General features: G+C 52.4%; 1 protein-coding gene across 10 annotated transcripts in view; it reads left to right on the top strand.

The window, feature by feature from the left end:
- The first annotated feature begins 4,899 nt into the window (after positions 1-4,899).
- The window catches only part of ITGAX (integrin subunit alpha X), a 35,596-nt gene continuing 20,430 nt past the window's right edge, over positions 4,900-20,065 (top strand). For all 10 annotated transcript variants that reach the window (XR_002519203.2, XR_004179802.1, XM_021931909.2 and 7 more), the window contains exons 1-15: positions 4,900-5,052; positions 5,647-5,752; positions 6,381-6,484; positions 6,784-6,854; positions 7,001-7,112; positions 9,464-9,594; positions 9,684-9,829; positions 10,074-10,227; positions 10,832-10,982; positions 11,586-11,659; positions 11,826-11,955; positions 12,117-12,259; positions 12,440-12,580; positions 12,671-12,880; positions 19,819-19,949. Coding sequence is in view for 8 of the 10 variants with exons in the window: in XM_021931909.2 (XP_021787601.2) it covers positions 5,016-5,052; positions 5,647-5,752; positions 6,381-6,484; positions 6,784-6,854; positions 7,001-7,112; positions 9,464-9,594; positions 9,684-9,829; positions 10,074-10,227; positions 10,832-10,982; positions 11,586-11,659; positions 11,826-11,955; positions 12,117-12,259; positions 12,440-12,580; positions 12,671-12,880; positions 19,819-19,949 (1,841 nt within the window). In the remaining 2 variants the exon portion in view is untranslated. The remainder of the gene's footprint in view (positions 5,053-5,646; positions 5,753-6,380; positions 6,485-6,783; positions 6,855-7,000; positions 7,113-9,463; positions 9,595-9,683; positions 9,830-10,073; positions 10,228-10,831; positions 10,983-11,585; positions 11,660-11,825; positions 11,956-12,116; positions 12,260-12,439; positions 12,581-12,670; positions 12,881-19,818; positions 19,950-20,065) is intronic.

The raw sequence follows: 20,065 nt of genomic DNA, 5'->3' as shown, positions 1-20,065 counted from the left end.
CACACCTGTAGTCCCACCTACTCAGGAAGCTGAATTGGGAGGATCACTTGAGCCCAGGAGGTTGAGGCTGCAGTGAGCTCTGATCACACCACTGCACTCCAGCCTGGGTGACAGAGTACGACTTTGTTTCTGAAAAACAAAACAATAAAAGAAATGTTAGAAGGACACAGCCCCAGTGTGTGGAAGGCAGCAGTCCCTGCCCAGCCCCTGGCGCATCAGGCACCGCCTCATTCATCTCAAGCCTCTCCCTCTGCAATTCATCAAGCAGAGCTAATCACTTCCTTCCTTGGGTCACTCTACTGTCTAGTAAAACTTCTGGGGTGTAATATCCTTCTGGGGTGTGACTCCGTGAGGGCTGAGACCCTTTCCTGTTTGTCTTGTTTCTCACAGTGGCCAGCACAGAGCCTGGGTCATGTGGGCAGCCCATATGTGTGGGATGAGTGGTTGAGGGAACAAATATGACACAAGTAGCCTTTAGGGCAGAGAGGAGGAAGTAAAGTCATTAGCAAAATAGTCAAGACTCCAGCACCGTGAGTCCTGTCCTCAGCCCGCACTAGCTGGGTGACCTGAGGCAGATGACCCAACTTCTCAGGGCCTCAGTTTTGCATCTGTTAAATAGGGGTGACAGCAGTCCCCGTCACAGGACTGCTGTGAGGGTTCGATTAGCTAGTATAAATAAAGCGCAATAGCAAAGATGTAGAATCAACCTGGGTGCCCATCCATGGTGGATTGGTTAAAGAAAACATGCTACACACACCATGGAATACTATGCAGCCACGAAAAAGAATGAAATCATGTCCTTTGCTGCAACATGGATGCAGCTAGAGGTCATAGTCCTAAGTGAATTAACACAGGAACAGAAAACCAAATACTGTACATTCTCATTTATAAGTGGGAGCTGAACATTGGGTACACATGTACATAAAGATGGGAACAACAGACACTGGGGTCTCCAGAAGGGGAGAGGGAGGGAGGGGAGCAAGGGTTGAAAAACCAGCTTGCGGGTACTCTGCTCACTATTTGGGTGGCAGGATCAACAGAAGTGCAAACCTCAGCACCCTGCAATATACCTGTGTAATAGACCTGCACATGTACCCGCTGAATCTAAAATTTTATAAAAGAAACTGAGTGAGGTGGCTCATGCCTGTAATCACAGAACTTTGGGAGGCTGAGGCAGGTGGATCGCCTGAGGCCAGGAGTTCAAGACCAGCCTGGCCAACATGGAGAAACCCCATCTCTACTAAAAAAATTAATAAATAAAAAAGAGAGAAGAAAAAAATTGTTTTTACTAAGAAAATAAATAAAGTGCGTGGTGCTGTAAATGTCTTCATGGCAGCTCCTGTGTCGGCCGCCTGATATCATTACCCCATCGTTATCCCATGCCTGCTTCTCCTTTCCGCCTCCCAAGCTTCCCAGACGGTGCTCCCAAACTGTCACCACACCAGAACGCCAGGCGCGTTTTTGGAGCACAGCGTGTTCCCGAGTACCTCTGTATGTGTGTATTTCTACACTTTAGAATTAAAATAAATTGTATTTTAAGAAAATGTGGGGGTGCAGCAGGGATTGTCCTTCAAAGAGAGAAGTGAGAGCGACTGCAGGCAGGTAGAGGAAGGGCAGAAACTTTAGGGTAACTCCACGCGGGCCTCGTGGGTGAACATGGGGCAAAAATGGACCAGAAATCCGAGGGTTTCTGCCCACCAGGTTTCTGTTCTCTTCTTTCCACAGAAAACAAAGGACACAGGAGATAGACCCCAAATTTTTCAGTTCCACTTAGGCAAATCAGATCCGAATTAAGGCAGCAGCATCCGATCTGGCTTCTCCATATCTACCTCCTCCCCTGTTTGTGTCAGAACCACACCCCCCTGACCTGCTGCCCTGCTGGAACCTTTTTCAACCAGTGTCCCTGGGTTCAGGGATGGAGCAGGGATGGTGAGGATCAGCCCAAGACAGGCTGGCTGCTCTCCAGACTCCCCCAGACCCTCCCTCTGCCCTTGACCTCTTGCCATGAGATCAGTCTGGGCTCTGAGCACCCCAGGAGGCTAGATGGGGAACTGGGCTCTGCTGACTCAGAGCCCCACGGGGCTGAGGAGATGGGTGACGGGCAGCCCCCTCCTTCCTCGCTGATATCATTTCCCCAGCTGCCATCCTTTCTCTGGAAACATCACAGTCATGATTCACTGAAGTGGGGCTATGAGTTTTAGACACCCTGAGGTCCTGACTGCAGCCGCACGGCTCTCACCTGTAAGAAGGGGGTGGGGTGAGTTGAGGACACGTCCTGCCTTCCTCTTTGCTGAGCCTGAGTTGTCTGTTCCAAAAGCGAGTGATCTCACCATGGCTTTCTTCCAATTCAAGTTCACCTTGGCTGAGCCCAGGGCATGGTGGAAGTCGGTGGGCAGCTTGGGAGGAGAGCGGGTCTTTCATGCGTCTGGGGTCATCCTCTCCTGCCTCCTTCTCCAGAGGTGGACCTCGACCCAGGGAAAGGGGGTGTCGAGAAGGCTGGGATCATGGCCTCCTCAAAGGTGAGGGCTCTCTGGCCCTCATCCTGCCCACAAGCCCAGCCCTGCACAGCCCCAGTTGCCAGTTCCTCTTTTATCCTCTCCGGAACCTGCACTACTTCTTCCTCTTTTTGGGGATTTTCTGTCTCTGCTTCCTTCTTGGCGTTCAACCCTCCATCTTCTCTCTCTGCAGTTTTCTTTGTCTTTCCCTTTCTCCAGGGCCCTCTCCCAGCCATGCTGCTTGGAAGCGTGTCCGAGGCTCTCACTCCAGGTGACAGCGCTGCCGCCTTCCTCGTGCCGGCCCCTCCTCTGCCCATGCCAGCCTGGCCTTCCCGCCGTCCCGGCGTGGCCCACTCCAGGATCTCTGATGGACTCTGCGACCAGAGCCGGGGACCTCCTCCTCTCCTGCCTCAGTGGATGTTTGGCAGACTGCGCCATGGTTCATGTCCCCCGTCCAGCCTGCCCGTCTCTCTCCCGGCCTCCTCCTGCCTCTCTGTGGGGCCGCCTCAGTCTTCAGCATCTCCCGCTCCGAAGCCATCACTGCTGTTTCCGTGGCCTGCATGCTCCTCCCTCATCACACTCTCACGAGGACCTCGCCCAGCACTTCTGCTGATGGGCCCAGAATCCAAGGCTGTTCCTGAGGTCCAGACCCACACACCCAACTACGTCTGACCTCTCTCTCGGAGGCTCCACAGATGCCCTCTTCCCACCAGGACGGCAGTCACAGCACAGCAATGATCACAGCTGCCCGCCCAGGCTCCCACCCACTCTCCCGAGCCCTCCACACGACTCAACTCTCCCAGCAACGACAAGGGGTGTGGACTTTCATGATCAATCCCATTTTGCAGATGAGGAAACTGAGGCACAGAGAGGTTGAAATAGTCCAAGCTCTTAAACACTACACTCTGTTTTCCTCAAAACTGAGGTTGGCCTAACCCCCACACTTCCTCCTCCATCACCTCTGTCCTCCCTGCAGTGACCGATCAGCCTCCAGCCCATCCCCACAGTCACCAACCTACCCACCCCACAGACCCCCAACATCTCTCTCCTGACAAATCAGTCTCCAGCTGCTTCCCAAACAAACCATGCCCATAAAATCCACTTTCTAAAATGAAAATGTGAAGATCTCAGTCCTCATGAATTCCCTTCAGTGCTCCCCTCTACCCTCAGGACAAAAGCAATGTATCTTCACCTGGTGCGGTGGCTCACACCTGTGATCCTGGCACTTTGGGAGGCTGGGGCAGGAGGCTTGATTGAGACCAGGAGTTTGAGACCAGCCTGGCCAACATGGGGAAACTCTGTCTCTACTAAAAAAATATATATATATATACACACACACACACACACACATATATACACACACACATATGTATGTATACACGCACGCGCACGCACGCACACACCCACCCACACACACTCATATATATATTCAGGTGCAGTGGTGCAATCCTATAGTCCTGGCTACTCGGGAGGCTGAGGCAGGAGGATTCCTTGGGCCTAGGAGTTCGAAGCAGCAGTGAACTATGATCACACCACTGCACTCCAGCCTGGGTGGCAGAGCAAGACCCTGTTTCTGAAATTAAAAAAAAAAAAAAAAAAAAAATTGATGTACATTAGGGGGGCTTCCAGGGCCTGGGGACTGCTTCTCCTTCCTTTCCTCCCAGTGACCCTGACCTTGTCTCTTACCACTTCCCACCTGACTGGTTCCCATTGCTGATTTCACACACAGACCCTCCTGTCCCCTGCCTCATCCATGTCTGGCTGACCTATCATCTCCCGACTTCTTTTGCTTTCAGTGCTCAGCTCAAGTGCCACCTCTTCCAGGAAGCCTTCTCAGAAAGCCACACCTTCTCAGCCTGGGTGAGGCACCCTGTGGTCTCTGCGCTTCCCCCTCACAGTGGGGGGAACTTGCTGTTTATAAATTTGCCTCTCCACTGACTCCAGGGCTGGAGCTTTGTGGTTTGTATTTTCTTCCCCACCTAGCAGAGGGCTTGCGTCTCCAGGCTCAAATTAGGCATCTTGAATAAATGATGAATAAATGAGAGAACGAATGAATGAACAAATACTCGCTCTGTGCTCCTCTTAGGGACTCGGATGCCCCACTCCTTGGCCCAGACTTTCCAGGCCAGAGTGAAGGCCTCCCACCAGGGTTTCCTTTAGGGTCCTGAGGGGTTGGCATCTGCCCCACCCCCCTCCAGTCTGGCTGAAATGTCAAGGTCAAGGGCTGCCTTCTGGCAGTCAAGGGGGAGCCTGGGAGGGGCAGAGCAGGGATTTGCATCCACCCAAGCAAAGGGCATCAAGCCAAGTCATCTTATGAGAGACTGCGGTGGGGCGGGGGGTGTGTGGGCGGCCGGCCCGTCCTCGGATCAGCTGCGTTCTCTGCCCGCCCCCTCTGACTCATGCTGACAACTTTCTTCCTGCCCCTGGCCACCTCTCTGCCCACTTGCTTCCTCAGTACCCTGGTCCAGCTCTTCCTGCAGCGGCCCAAGAGCTCAGAGCTCCTCGTCTGACCTTCCAGTCATGACCAGGACCAGGGCAGCGCTCCTCCTGTTCACAGGTGAGCCTGGGCCCCAGTGAAGTAGGGCTGGGGACCCAGGCCCAAGGGGGCCAGGGCCCTGAACTGGGGGCTCAGGCTGGGGCCTTAGGATCTGGGTAGGAAGAGAGACTGAGTCAAGCATGAGGGGGAGGCTGGCACATAGGGTTTGAGATTTGGAGTTTGTGGAGGAGAGGATATTGATTTTGGGGGAGTTCCAGAGATGCTGGAAGAGACGCCAGTTGTCTCGACACTCCAGAGATTTTCAAAATAGATAGAACGTGCCACGCTTGTGCTCTGTGGGCAGAATGCTCTGGTACCCAGGTTTTCCTGGAGTCTCTCTCATAGCACTTGAGGGGCACGTTGGGGAAAGATCCTTTTTTAGAGCCTGGGTACTGCTCTGCAGAAACGGATAACTGAAACTCGATAGCGGATGGTGGGCAAGGGGCCTCCCTGGACCCTGGGAAGGAGAGAAGGGGATGAGCTGGGTGTCCAGAAGACCCAGGCACCCTGGGCATCAGGCTCAGAGGGGAGATTGGGGTGCTGGGGCAAGGGGTAGAGGGTGGCCAGGCAGGAGGAAGACCCTTCTCCAAAGCTCTCTTCCCACCTCTTTCCCAGCCTTAGCAACTTCTCTGGGTTTCAACTTGGACACAGAGGAGCTGACAGCCTTCCGTGTGGACAGCGCTGGGTTTGGAGACAGCGTGGTCCAGTATGCCAACTCCTGGTGAGGCCCAGGTGGCGCTGGCCTTCGGCTCCATCCATCCTCTCCCTGCTCAGGGCCGCGTGCCCCTGGCCCTGCCCCGTTATTTGCAAACTCTCCTCTCTGTCTGGTGTAGCGACTGCCCTGGCTAATGAAGATTTGCCCTGAAAGCAGGCACAGCCTCACAGCTAACATTTACAGAGCAGTAAGTGCAGTGCCAGGCTCATCATAGGTGGACGCTGACTGAGTCCACACGACAACCTGTGAGTAGGAATCAGTCGTGCAACAAACACTTACTTGTTTTTTCTTTCTTTTTTTTTCTATACATTAAAAAATATAGAGAGGCAGGGTCTCACTATGTTGCCTGCGTTGGTCTCAAACTCCTGGACTCAAGCGATCCTCCCACCCCAGCCTCCCAAAGTGCTGGGATTCCAGGTGTGAGCCACCACACCCAGACTCAACAAATACTTATTGTCTCCATACGCCAGAGAATCCAACAGACAGAAATCCCTTCCACGTGGAATTTAAATGATGAAAATCCATCTTGCAGATGAGGAAGCTGAGGTTTAGAGAGGGAACGCAAACTCGCCGGAGCGGCAGCTGTGCCGCAGCGTCCATACTCTCACCTGAAGTGTTCTTTGGCTCCTCGCAGGGTGGTGGTTGGAGCCCCGCAAGAGAGAACAGCTGCCAACCAAACGGGCGGCCTCTACCAGTGCGGCTACAGCACCGGTGCCTGTGAGCCCATTGGCCTGCAGGGTGAGTCGCCGCCCCTCCTGGGACCCAGGGCAGGGCTACCAGGTTCCCCGGCTCCAGGGGCCCGTGGGGCTCACCGGAGTTTCACTTCCAACTTTTGCTGTGTCTGAGACCCTCACCCTCAGACATGCTTCCTGGCCTCTTAAGGCCTCCCTGCTCATCACACCCCTGCAGCTCTGTCAAACCCGACAGCTCCCTTCACCATCAGACCTTGTCTCCCAGGTGGAGGTGACCCCTGCCCAGCTCTTCCACAGCCTTCTCTGTACCCCCGAAAGTGACCATGCACATATCTGTCCCCGCAGTCCCCCCGGAGGCCGTGAACATGTCCCTGGGCCTGTCCCTGGCGGCTACCACCAGCCCCCCCCAGCTGCTGGTGAGTGGCCCTGGGGCACAGGAGGCCTCTGAGGGAGGGAGGAGCCGGGGCCACAGGGGCTGGGAGTCTCTTGTAGGGTGGAGGTGCCGGAATGCGAGGGTGGGAGGGAGCAGGAGCAGCCCCCCAGCAGCCTGCTGTGTCCCCAGGCCTGCGGCCCCACCGTGCACCACGGGTGTGGGAGGAACATGTACCTGACCGGACTCTGCTTCCTCCTGGCCCCCACCCAGCTCACCCGGAGGCTCCCGGCGTCCGGGCAGGGTGAGTGTCGGGACCACCAAGTCTTTGAGGAGCTCACGCACATCCAATTGGGGGTGCGGTGGGCTAGAGACAGTCTTGCCAGACTGGATCAGAAAGAAGGGATCTGGAAAAAGAGTTACCACGTGTTGCAGTGGTTCCGACGCTGCTGCCCGCACACCCTGCCTGTTCCTGGCATGCCGCCGGACCTTTCCTGTGACCTTAACCTCTCCAAGCATCTGTTTCTTCATCTGTTGGGTGGGGAGAATAACACACCCAGCACTGAAGTAACATAGGATGATTCATGGCCAGGGGCTAGCACAGCAGCTAGCACCAGGCGACGGCCCCATGAAGGCCAGCTGCTGTTATTTTTAGAGAAGAGGATCTATTTTCATCCAGTGGGTCCTGGGATATGACCAATTGGTTTGTGCAGTAGTTTAGGAAAGGTCAGTGAAAGTGCAGTGTGAGCAACGTGTGTGTGTGTGCGCGCATGTGTGTATACATATGCATGTGTGTACATGTGTGCATGCACACATGTACATGCATGTGTGCGCACGTGTGTGTGTGTGTGCGTGTGCACATGCAGGTTGAGACGCAGGGCCTGGCTTCCCTGGTGCTGATGGGGAAGAAAGACAAGGAAGCGGAACAGTGGGCTTTTCAGACCTGGCAGGCTGAGGCCACCCCTTGGTTTCACATTTGCTCTCAAGCCCTTGGTGAGACTGACATCTGGTTGCAAATAGGGTGCACCTTCCAGCACCTCCGTGGGTCCAGACTCCATCCACAGGGGCCTGGGCACTCATAGAATGCCCAGGACACCTGTCTCTCTGGTGGAGGCCTCTGGGGCAGAGGGGATGCTGAGAGGTCGCATGGAAGGGGGTCTCCTCTCCAGGTGCTGTAAGAGCATCCTCTTCTCAGGACAGACGCTGCCTTCACACAGGAGGGGAGTGGGGGCCTGTATTTAAGCTGAGAACAGAACAGGTCCAGTGTGTGGCTGTTGCCTGTGATGATTTGTTTAAAATATTAACAATCAAGGCAGGAGGGTCGTTTGAGGCCTGGAGTTTGAGACCAGCCTGGGCAACATAGTGAGACTTCATCTCTACAAAAGAGAAATATAAAATACAAAGTAGCTGGGCATGGTGTTACATACATATAGTGCTAACTACTGGGGAGGCTGAGGCAGGAGAATCGCTCGAGCTCAGGAGTTGGAGGCTGTAGGGAGCTATGATCGCACCACTGCACTCCAGCCTGGGTGACAGTGAGATTCCGTCTCAATTAAAAAAAAAAAAATTAACAAAACTACCATTCAGCACTGAGCAGTGAGGACAAACACTGGCCAGGAACTGGTGCCAGTTTGTATCATTGCTGGATGGAGTGACATTGAGGGAGGAAGGAGGAATGGGTCTAGGGAGGGGCACAGATATCCAGGGTGGAGGGGGAAGCCCTCTGCTTCCTACCATCTGAATTGGAGAAATCTTCCTGTTTTGTTTTTTTTTCTTCTTTTTTTTTTTTTCGAGAGTCTTACTCTGTCACTGAAGCTGGAGTGTAGTGGTACAATCACAGCTCACTGCAGCCTCCAACTCCTGGGCTCAAGTGATCCTCCCACCTCAGCCTCCAGAGTAGCTGGAACCACAGAGAAGAGCCACCAGGCCCAGCTGATTTTTAACAATGTTTAGTAGATGTGAGATCTCGCTATGTTGTCCAGGCTGATCTTGAAATCCTGGGCTCAAGCAATTCTCCTGCCTAGGCCTCCCAAAGTGCTTGGATTACAGGTGTAAGCCACTGCACCCGGTCTGACCTTCACTTTTTTTTATCGACAGGGCTGGCTGCGCAGGGGTGAGCAGCTTCATCACAGACTTTTTTTTTTTTTTTTTTGAGATGGAACCTCACTCTGTTGCCAGGCTGGAGTGCTGTGGTGCGATCTTGGCTCACTGCAGCCTCCACCTCCCGGGTTCAAGCAATTCTGCCTCAGCCACCCATGTAGTTGGGACCACAGGTGTATGCCACCACACCCAGCTAATTTTTGTATTTTTAGTAGAGATGGGGTTTCACCATGTTGGCCAGGATGGTCTCGATCTCCTGACCTCATGATCCGCCCACCTCGGCCTCCCAAAGTACTGGGATTACAGGTGTCAGCCACTGCGCCCGGCCCATCACAGCCTCTTTATGCAACATGAAGGGCCTTGTTCCAGGCAGGGGGTTAGGGAAGTCCTGCCCCCGATGAGGAAAGGACCCAGGGTATGGAGTCTGACTCCCATCGCCAGACTAGGGGCTTAGGGGAGGAAGCGTTTTGGGAGAGTGAGCTCTTGTGGCCAAGAGGCCATAGTCCTGGGCTCTGGGAGTGTCTCTTGGAGGATCGGTGCCACCTCCTTCCCCAGAGTGCCCAAGACAGGAGCTGGACATTGTGTTCCTGATTGATGGCTCGGGCAGCATCTCCTCCGACAACTTTGCCACGATGATGAACTTCGTGAGAGCTGTGATAAACCAGTTCCAGAGACCCAGCACCCAGGTGTGCCTTTGGGGCAGGGAGGCTGCTGGGGGCAGGTGCTTGGATCCTGGTGAAATGGCCTCAGCCCCAGCCCTGTGTGCTTCTTCCAGTTTTCCCTGATGCAGTTCTCCAGTAAATTCGACATACACTTCACTTTCGAGAAATTCAGGCGCACCTCAAACCCCCTCGACCTGTTGGCTTCTGTTCACCAGCTGACAGGGTTCACACACACGGCCACTGCCATCCAAAAAGTCGTGTGAGTCCTGACTTCTTCCAGGCACAGTCCCAAAGCACCCAGGTCTTCCCTTGGGCCTCATCTGTCTCCACGAGAAGGGGACAGGCAGGGACTGAAATCCAGCCCGTGATACCCTTGCCAAGCTTGGGCCTCTGGGTGGGACTAGGACCTCCCAAAGGAAAAGGCATCTTCTCATTTTCACAAGGGCACCAGGGGCTAGTGTGGTTTTGTTCACAGGCCTCTAAGATCTCTTCTTTCCTGATAGGCGCGAATTGTTCCAGGCCTCACGTGGGGCCCGTGGGGATGCCACCAAAATTCTCATTGTCATCACTGATGGGAGGAAAGAAGGCGACAGCCTGGATTATAAGGATGTCATCCCCATGGCTGATGCAGCAGGCATCATCCGCTATGCAATTGGGGTAGGGCATGGGACGGCTTCCCCCTTCTCCCAACGGCTTCCTCTCAGGGCAACTTCCCTTTCTATTTATTTTCTTTTCTCTTTGAGACAGGGTCTTGCTCTATCACTCAGGCAGTGGTGCAATCCTAGCTCACTGCAGCCTCAAACTCCTGGGCTTCAGTGATCCTTCCACCTCAGCCTCCCCAGTAGCTGGGACCACTGGCGTGTGCCATCAAACCTGACTATTTTTTTATTTTTTTGGTTGAGATGGGGTCTTGCTATGTTGCCCAGGCTGGTCTCAAATTCCTGGCCTCAAGCAATTCTACCACCTTGGCTTCCCAAAGCTCAGGGATTACAGGCATGAACCACTGCCAACAACATGCCTTTCAAGGATAGAAACATCAGCTCTCTCGGCTCTTACTGCCTTCAGGATGAAAACTCTGCCCCAGACTGGAGACCATGATCCTTTCTCCTAAACTCCCTGATGCCGTCCGGGCCTCAAGTTTCTCCTGTGTCCACGGGTGTGATCGTGTTGATCTTGTGGGGTTATTGGAGGATGTTGCACCCAGTGCACACAGGAACATTCGATTTATTATTTTTACTGAGTTGATCTTTTTTGGAGACAGGTTGGATCAGCTTTTCAAAACAGAAACTCTTGGAAAGAATTAAATGACATTGCATCGAAGCCCTCCCAGGAACACATATTTAAAGTGGAGGACTTTGATGCTCTGAAAGATATTCAAAACCAGCTGAAGGAGAAGATCTTTGCCATTGAAGGTGAGTCTGAAGGGAGCTCTTAGCTTGGGGACTCCTCAGTCGTAACACCTTTCCACTTAGAACCCAAGGCTCCGCGAAACAGGTAGACAGCAGCCCAGTTCTCCTGCTTTCCCGGGACCCCGATAGCCACATTCGTCAGCTTGTCCCCATTGATGTCCCCCAGCACTGTCAGAGCCGCCCCAAAGTGGCCCCAGGGATGGCCCTGCCCCCCACAGAAAATGATCTCACATCACCACCGGCTCCACTGCAGGCCCAGCCCAGGAGACCCTTCCACCCACACTGGGACCTACCCAACCCATGTCCCACCAGCCACTCACTCCCCTGGGCAAGGGGCACGCGGACTCCTGGCCCCCTCGGGTCTGCACGTAGACTCGTGGGGGGCCCTGATGAGGACCAGATCGGTGCTGCCATCGCTGTCCACATCCATGGAGCAGAGGGGGGGCCCTGAAGTTGGAGCTGATCTGGAGGGCAGAGCCTGTTCCCTGTCATAGGCATCAGCCCTCCCTGGGCCTCCAGTCTTAGCTTCTCCTAAAGCTGAAGTGTTCTTGGACCTGGCAAAGCCCGTCTCCCTCCCTGGCACTCGAGTGTCACATCTTCCCCCAGGTACGGAGACCACAAGCAGCAGCTCCTTCGAATTGGAGATGGCGCAGGAGGGCTTCAGCGCTGTGTTCACGCCTGTGAGTGGAGCCCCTTAGGCCGATGATGTGCGGTGAGGGGAGGCGGGAGCAGGGAAGGCCAGGGTGGGTGTCAGGTGGGTAAGGGGCGTGGGCGGCAGGTGTGTCTCTTGTACACGCTGTCTTCCTGCTCCGGCCTCTGCCCAGCCCTGGAATCCTTTCCTCCCAGGATGGCCCCATTCTGGGGGCTGTGGGGAGCTTCACCTGGTCTGGAGGTGCCTTCCTGTACCCCCCAAATATGAACCCCACCTTCATCAACATGTCTCAGGAGAATGTGGACATGAGGGACTCTTACCTGGGTGAGAAACAACCAGGGGTTGGGGACAGGTGGGAGATGCGCTGCCTGGGGTGGGTCCAGGGTTCTGAGGAGGGGAGAAGGGGGCTGCGCTGCCTGAGGTGGGGGTCCAGGGTTCTGGGTGGGGGGAATGGGGGCCTTTGTGCTGAGACCTGGGCCCCTCAGGTTACTCCACCGAGCTGGCTCTCTGGAAAGGGGTGCAGAACCTGGTCCTGGGGGCCCCCCGCTACCAGCACACCGGGAAGACTGCCATCTTCACCCAGGTGTCCGGGCAATGGAGGCTGAAGGCCGAAGTCACGGGGACGCAGGTTGGGCGTGACAGGAGCCAGAGGGGAAGATGAGGGTGGGGGCAGTGGCCGGGGCCGGGGAGAGGATGGAGGGGCTTTGGGGGGCTTGGGGGAGGTCCTGGTACCTGAGGAGAGGTGGGACCTGCCCACAGGGCTGCCTCTGGCGGGGACAGGCAGCATGACCCAGGCTCTGCCCTCCAGATTGGTTCCTACTTCGGGGCCTCCCTCTGCTCTGTGGATGTGGATGGCGATGGCAGCACTGACCTGATCCTCATTGGGGCCCCCCATTACTACGAGCAGACCCGAGGGGGCCAGGTGTCCGTGTGTCCCTTGCCCAGGGGGGTGAGTGGCTGATGGGACCTGGGCTGGGTGGGGTCTGGTGTGGGTGGAGGGGTTGCCCGGGTTGGGCCTGGCACTGCTTTCATTCTGCAGTGGAGAAGGTGGTGGTGTGATGCTGTTCTCCACGGGGAGCAGGGCCACCCCTGGGGTCGCTTTGGGGCGGCTCTGACAGTGCTGGGGGATGTGAATGGGGACAAGCTGACGGACGTGGTCATCGGGGCCCCAGGAGAGGAAGAGAACCAGGGTGCTGTCTACCTGTTTCACGGAGCCTTGGGACCTAGCATCGGCCCCTCCCACAGCCAGGTGAGGCCGTGTCCCGCTTCTGTCATTACAGCAGCCTCCTCCTTGCCTCTCCCACTCTGTCATACAGGAAAACTGTCCCTTTTTACCTTTTCCTACCTCCCTTGCCCAGCTCTGAGCACCTTGTAGCAGTGGTACAGTCTCAGCTCACTGCAACCTCCGCCTCCCAGGTTCAAGTGATTCTCTGCCTCAGCCTCCGGAGTAGCTGGAATTATAGGCATGCACCACCATGTCCGGTGAATTTTTTGTATTTTAGTAGAGATAGGCTTTTGTCATGTTGGCTAGGCTGGTCTTGAACTCCTGACCTCAGGTGATCCACCTGTCTCAGCCTCCCAAAGTGCTGGGATTATAGGCGTGAGCCACCACGCCCAGCCCCTTGCCAGTTTTACAAGGTACACAGGTCAGGCACAGAAAACCCATTTTACAGATGGAATGTGGGACACTGGGAAGACAAGAGCCTTGGTTTGCCAGAGGTTCAGAGTGGGTCCGGGATGGTGAAGGGTGCTCCGGCCTCTTGACCTCTAACCCGGCGTGCAGTCTCCGGGCTCCTTGCTGCTCACCACTTAGGTCCAGTCATTTCAACCTACCCTTCCACTCGCTCCTCGCCTCCCTGGATGCTACATGATTTTATTCCCTTCCTGCCATCAAGGTCCCACCATATACCCATCCCTGCAGCCGCTCTCCACCCAAGGGAGCAGGGTTCCCTGAGAACAAGGGCTGCTTTCCTTGGCAAAAGTCAAGAAAGCCCTGTTAAAAAATAGGCAAAGGGGCCGCTCCAGGTGGCTCACATCTGTAATTCCAACACTTTGGGAGGCTGAGGCAGGAGGATCACTTGAGGCCAGGAGTTTCAGGCCAGCCTGGGCAACACAGGGAGATCTCATCTCCAGAAAAAATTTTAAAAATTAGGCAGGCATCGTGGTGCTGTAGTAACTGTAGTCCCAATTACTCGGGAGGCTGAGGTGGGATGATCACCTGAGCCCAGGAGGTTGAGGCTGCAGTGAGCTATGATTGTGTCACTTCACTTCAGCCCAGGTGAAAGAGCAAAACCCTGTGTCAAAACAAAACAAAACAAAACAAAACAAAAAAAATATTTGAATAGGAATAGATATTTCTCCAAAGAAGAGGTACAAGGGGCCAATGAGTGCATAAAATGATTCTCAACGTCATTGGTCATCAGAAATCAAAACTATAATGAAATGCCACTTCTCACCTACTAGAATGACTAGAAACAAAGACGGATAATGACAGGTGTTGGTGAGGATTGGGAGAACCGGGCATCCTCCGGCACTGCTAGGGATGATGTAAATCCACGCAGCTGCTTTGGAAATCAGTCTGGCAGATCCTCAAAACATTAAACATAGGCTGGGCACAGTGGCTCACACCTGTAATCCCAGCACTTTGGGAGGCCGAGGCAGGTGGATCGCCTGAGGCCAGGAGTTCAAGACCAGCCTGGCCAACACAGTGAAACCCCATCTCTATTAAAAATACAAAAAAAAAAAAAAATTACCTGGGCATGGTGGTGGGTGCCTGTAATCCCAGCTACTCGGGAGGCTGAGGCAGGAGACTTGATTGAAGCTGGGAGGTGGAGGTTGTGGTGAGCCGAGATTGCGGCACTGCACTCCAGCCTAGGCAACAAGAACAAAACTCCGTCTCAAACAAACAAACAAAAAGTTAAACACAGAATTGCCATGTGATCTGGCAATTCCACCTATAAAACATGCTAAGTGAGGGAAGCCAGACACAGAAGGCCACATGTATTCAGGCCAAATGTCCAGAACAGGCAAATCTGTAGAAACAGAAAGTAGATGAGCAGTTTCACAGGGCTGGGTGTGGGGGGAAGTCAGGGGCATGAGGGTGACTGCGAATGGGTATGGAGTCTCTTTTTGGGGTAGTGGAAATGTTCTAAAATTGATTGTGGTAGTGGTTTCACAACTCTGTAAACATACCAAAAACCACTAAGTCATGTACTTTAAAGGGGTGAGTTTTGTGCTATGTGGTCTATAGCTCAAAAAAGTTGTTACCAAAAAGAAAAAAGTGGCAGGGAAGGTCCCTGCAGTTCTGTCACACACCAGCTGTGTGATCTTTGACAGGAGATCACACACTGTCTCTGTGCTCAGTTTTCTCGTTGGTAAAATGGTGATACTAATAGAACTAACCTTACTGAGCTGCTGCTGTGAGGATTAAATGAGTTAGTATGCATGAAGTGCTTATCACAGTGCCTGGCACACAGTAGGTGTCATGTTGTTATAATCTGTTTTAATTATCATTAAGATAGTTTAACAACTGGCCAAGCGCAGTGGCTCCCGCCTGTAATCCCAGCACTTTGGGAGGTCGAGGCAGGCAGATCACCTGAGGTCAGGAGTTCCAGACCAGCCTGGCCAATGTGGGGAAACCCCGTCCCTACCAAAAATACAAAAATTAGCTGTGCGTGGTGGCGCATGCCTGTAATCCCAGCTACTCGGGAGGCTGAGGCAAGAAAATGGCTCGAACCCAGGAGTCGGAGGTTGCAGTAAGCTGAGATTACGCCACTGCACTCCAGCCTGGGTGCCAGAGTGAGACTCCATCTCAAAACAAATAAACAAAAAATACATAATTTAACAACTGAAGGGGAATCTAAAGAAGAGGGTGAAAGACGGTTGAGAATCACAAGGGCCCACATGTTGTCATGAAACCGCGAACAGTTCGTACCAACTCCCATGACCCATCACACACAGGCATACCTTGTTTTATGCGCTTTGCAGATACTGCATTCTTTACACGTTGAAGGTATGCAGCGACCCTGCACTGAGCAAGTCTTTCAGTGCTGTTTTCCCAGCTGCACGCACTCACTTTGTGTCTCTGTGTTACGTTTGGTAATTCTCATGATGTTTCAAACTTTTTGAAATTATCATGTCTGTGATGGTGAGCTGTGATCAGTGATCTTCGATGTTACTATTGTCCTTGTTTTGGGGCACCATGAACCATGTCCATATATGAAGGCAAACTTCATAAATGTGTGTGTTCTGACTGCTCCACCACCGATAGCTCCCCTGTCTCTCTCTCCCTCTCCTCTGGCCTCCCTATTCCCATTCCCTGCAATGCAACAATATTGAAATTAAGCCAAATAATAACTCGACAATGGTCTTTAAGTGTTCAAGTGAAAGGAAGAGTCACATGTCTCTCACTATTTATTTACTGAGGCAGGGTCTCGCTCTGTCACCCAGGCTGGAGTACACTGGTGTGATCTCGGCTCACTGAAACTTCCCCCTCTGGGGTTCAAGTGATTCTCCTGCCTCAGCCTCTTGAGTAGCTGGCATTACAGGTGCGTGCCACCCTGCCTGGCTAATTTTTGTATTTTTAGTAGAGATGGGGTTTCGCCATGTTGGCCTGGCTAGTCTCAAACTCCTGACTTTAAGTGATCTGCCTGCCTTGCCCTCCCAAAGCACTGGGATTACAGACGTGAGCCACCATGTCTGGCCACATATTTCACACGTTAGATCAAAACCTAGAAATGATTAAGCTTGGTGAAGAAGCCATGTCAAAAGCCAGGATGGACTGAAGGCCTTTTGCACCAAACAGCCAAATTCTGAATGCAAAACAAAAGTTATTGAAGGAAATTAAGAGTGCTACTCCAGTGAACATAGGAATGATAAGAAAGTGAAACAGCCTAACTGCTATTACGAAGGAAGTTTTGAGTGCTCTGGATAGAAGATCAAACCAGCCACAACATTCCCTTAAGCCAAAGCCAAATCCAGAGCAAGGTCCGAATGCTCTTCAGTTCTATGAAGGCTGAGAGAGGTGAGGAAGCTACAGAAGAAAAGCTGGAAGTCAGCAGAGGTGGAAGTCAGCAGGGTTCATGAGGTTTAAGGAAAGAAGCAATCTCCACCACATAAAAGTACAAAGTGAAGCAGCAAGTACAGATGGAGAAGGTGCAACAAGTTCTCCAGAAGATCTCTGATGAAGGTGGCAACACTTAACAACAGGTTTTCAATGTAGATGAGACGGCCTTCGATGGAAGAAGATGCCATCTAGAACTTTCAGAGAAGTCAATGCCTGGCTTCAAAGCTTCAAAGGACAGGCTGACTCTCTTGTTAGAGGCTAATGCCGCTGGTAGGACTTCAAGTTGTAGTCAGTGCTCATTTACCATTTGGAAAATTCCAGGGCCCCAAAGAATGATGCTAAATCCACCCTTCTGTGCTCTAGAAATGGAGCAAAGCCAGGGAGACAGCACATCTGTTTACAGCATGGTTGAGTAAGTGTTTTAAACCCATTCTGGAGACCTGCTGCTCAGAAAAATGGATTTCTTTCCAAAGTTTGCTACTTATTGACAATACACCTGGTCACCCAAGAGCTCTGATGATGTTCACGGAGATTAGTGTTGTTTCCATGCCTGCAAACCCAACATCCATTCTGCAGTCCATGGACCAAGGAGTAATTTCGACTTTCAAGTCTCATTATTTCAGAAATACATTTCATAAGGCTATAGCTGCCATACATAGTGATTCTTCTGACGGATCTGGGCAAAGTCAATTGAAAACCTTCTGGAAAAAATTCACCACTTTAGATGCCATTAAGAACATTCATGATTCACAAGAGGGGGTCAAAATATCAACATTAACAAGAGTTTGGGAGAAGCTGATTCCGATTCTCGTGGATGACTTTGAGTGGTTCTAGACTTCAGGGGAGGAAGTGACTGCAGATGTGGTAGAAATAGAGAACCAGAATTAGAAGGTGGAGCCTAAATTGCTGCAGTTTCATGATGAAACTTGCACAGATGAGGACCTGCTTCTTACGGATGAGGAAATAAAGTGGTTTTTTTTTTTTTTTTTCACATGGAATCTATTCCTGGTGAAGATGCTATGAAAATTGTTGAAATGACAACACAAGATTAAGAATATTACATAAACAGGCCGGGCACAGTGGCTCACCTCTGTAATCTGAGCACTTTGGGAAGCAGAGGTGGGCAGATCACCTGAGGTCGGGAATTTGAGACCAGCCTGGCCAACATAGGGAAACCTCATCTCTACTAAAAAATTTAGCCGGGTGTGGTGGCGGTTGTCTGTAATCCCAGCTACTCAGGAGGCTGAGGCAGGAGAATCACTTGAACCTGGGAGGCGAAGGTTGCAGTGAGCCGAGATCACGCCACTGCACTCCAGCAACAGAGTGAAAGTGTGTCTCAAAAAAAAAAAAAAAAAAAAAAAAGAATATTATATAAACGTAGTCGATAAATGAGCACAGAATTTGAGAGGATTGACTCCAACTTTCAAAGAAGCTCTACTGTGGGTAAAATGTTATCAACCAGCAACCCATGCTCCAGAGAAATTTCATGAAAGGAAGAGTCCAGCCGGGCAGCAAACTTCCTCACTCTCTTATTTTAGGAAATTGCCATAACCTCCCCACCCTCCAGGAGTTGCCACTGTGATCAGTCAACCGTGTCACCGTGTCACCATCAGCAAGACCCTCCATAGGCAAAAAGATTATGCCTTGCTAAAGGCTTAAATGATCGTTAGCATTTTTTACCAATCTAATTTTTTTATTTTTATTTTTGAACTTTTATTTTAGATTTAGAGGGGGTACACCTACCCTTTCTAGACTCCCTCAGTAACTGGTAAATTTCTCTTTTTATTTTGTTATTATTCTTTTTTCTTTTCTTTTTCTTTTTTAAGTTTTTATGTTTTAGAGACAGAGTCTCATCGTGTCCCTCAGGCTGGAGTGCAGTGGCGCAATCATAGCTGACTGCAGCCTCGAACTCCTGGGCTCAAGAGATCCTCCTGCCAAAGTCTCCTGAGTAGCTGGGACCACAGGCACAAGCCAGTGTGCCGGGCTCATTATTATTACTTTTTTTTTTTTTTTCGAGACAGAGTCTTGCTCTGTCACCAAGGCTGGAGTGCAGTGGCGCCATCTCCACTCACTGCAACCTCCTCCTCCCGGGTTCAAGTGATTCTCCTGCCTCAGCCTCCTGAGCAGCTTGGATTGCAGGTGTGTGCCATCATGTCTGGCTAATTTTTGTATATTTAGTAGAAACGGGGTATCATCATGCTGGCCAGGCTGGTCTGGAACTCCTGACCTCAGGTGATCCACCCGCCTCGGCCTCCCAGTGTTGGGATTACAGGCGTGAGCCACCGCGTCCACCCATTATTATTACTTTTAATGCCTGCCAGTTCCATTGGTGCACAGAGATTTAAAAGGCAGATTCTTCCAGGGAGCGGGTATAACATGAGCACTGGGAATGAAGGTGATAGGTTCTACAGGGGAGGCAGTGCCCGGGAGGGTGGATCTGCGTGTGGGTGCGACCACTCCCTACTCCACCCCAGCTTTTTCTGTCCTTTGAAGAGACAGAGTGACAGCAAGAAACAAAAAGGGGACGTGGGCCTGGGGTCGGAGCGTCTGGTGTTAGGTCTGGAGTCGGCCTCTTAAAGGCTACATGGAGTTGGCACGGTCCCCAACCTCTCTCCTGCATCTTTGCAACCAGGGAGGTGAGGCTGGATGAGCTCCAAGGTCCCTTTCAGCCTTAATACTCATTGTGATACATTATTGACTGCTGGCCGTATTCTGGGTGCTGTTCTAAGAACTGTAGGAATTCCTCTCCTGCGCACGGCTAAACTCTAAGCTAATAGTATCATTATGTGAAAGATGAGGAAACAGAGGCACATAAAGATTGAGTCCTTGCCCACGGCCTCATGGCTCATACGTGGAAGAGTCAGAATTGGAACTAGAGACTGATTGAATGAATGACACTTGGGTCACCAGGACACCCTTCCAATCTCCACTCCTACATCTGTTTCTTAGCAATCATCTCCCAACTCCTACCTCCTCTTTTCAGGTTCTTCTTGGTGACATCTGTTCACAACTCACTCCTTCTCTCCCTTTCCCACGGTCCTACCTCCATATTCCCCTTGTTACTTATTTCCAACTTCTTCCCCCACCTTCCAGCTTGATTCACCCTTTTCTCTTCTGGCCAGCGGATCGCCGGCTCCCAGCTCTCCCCCAGGCTGCAGTATTTTGGGCAGGCGCTGAGCGGGGGTCAAGACCTCACCCAGGATGGACTGGTGGACCTAGCTGTGGGAGCCCGAGGCCAGGCGCTCCTGCTCAGGTGAGAGCAGCCTTTCTCCGAGGCTCCCCGGGTGGTCCTAGGTCCAGATGGGGGTGCCCACCCCCACCCCACCCCACATGTTGCTCCCAGGAGCCAAGGGCCTGTCCTCAGCTCGG

The sequence above is a fragment of the Papio anubis genome, chromosome 18 (assembly GCF_008728515.1).
Source record: "Papio anubis isolate 15944 chromosome 18, Panubis1.0, whole genome shotgun sequence".
Taxonomy (NCBI): domain Eukaryota; kingdom Metazoa; phylum Chordata; class Mammalia; order Primates; family Cercopithecidae; genus Papio; species Papio anubis.
Note: the sequence above shows the minus strand (reverse complement) of the source record. Positions and strands in the feature narration are given on the sequence as shown.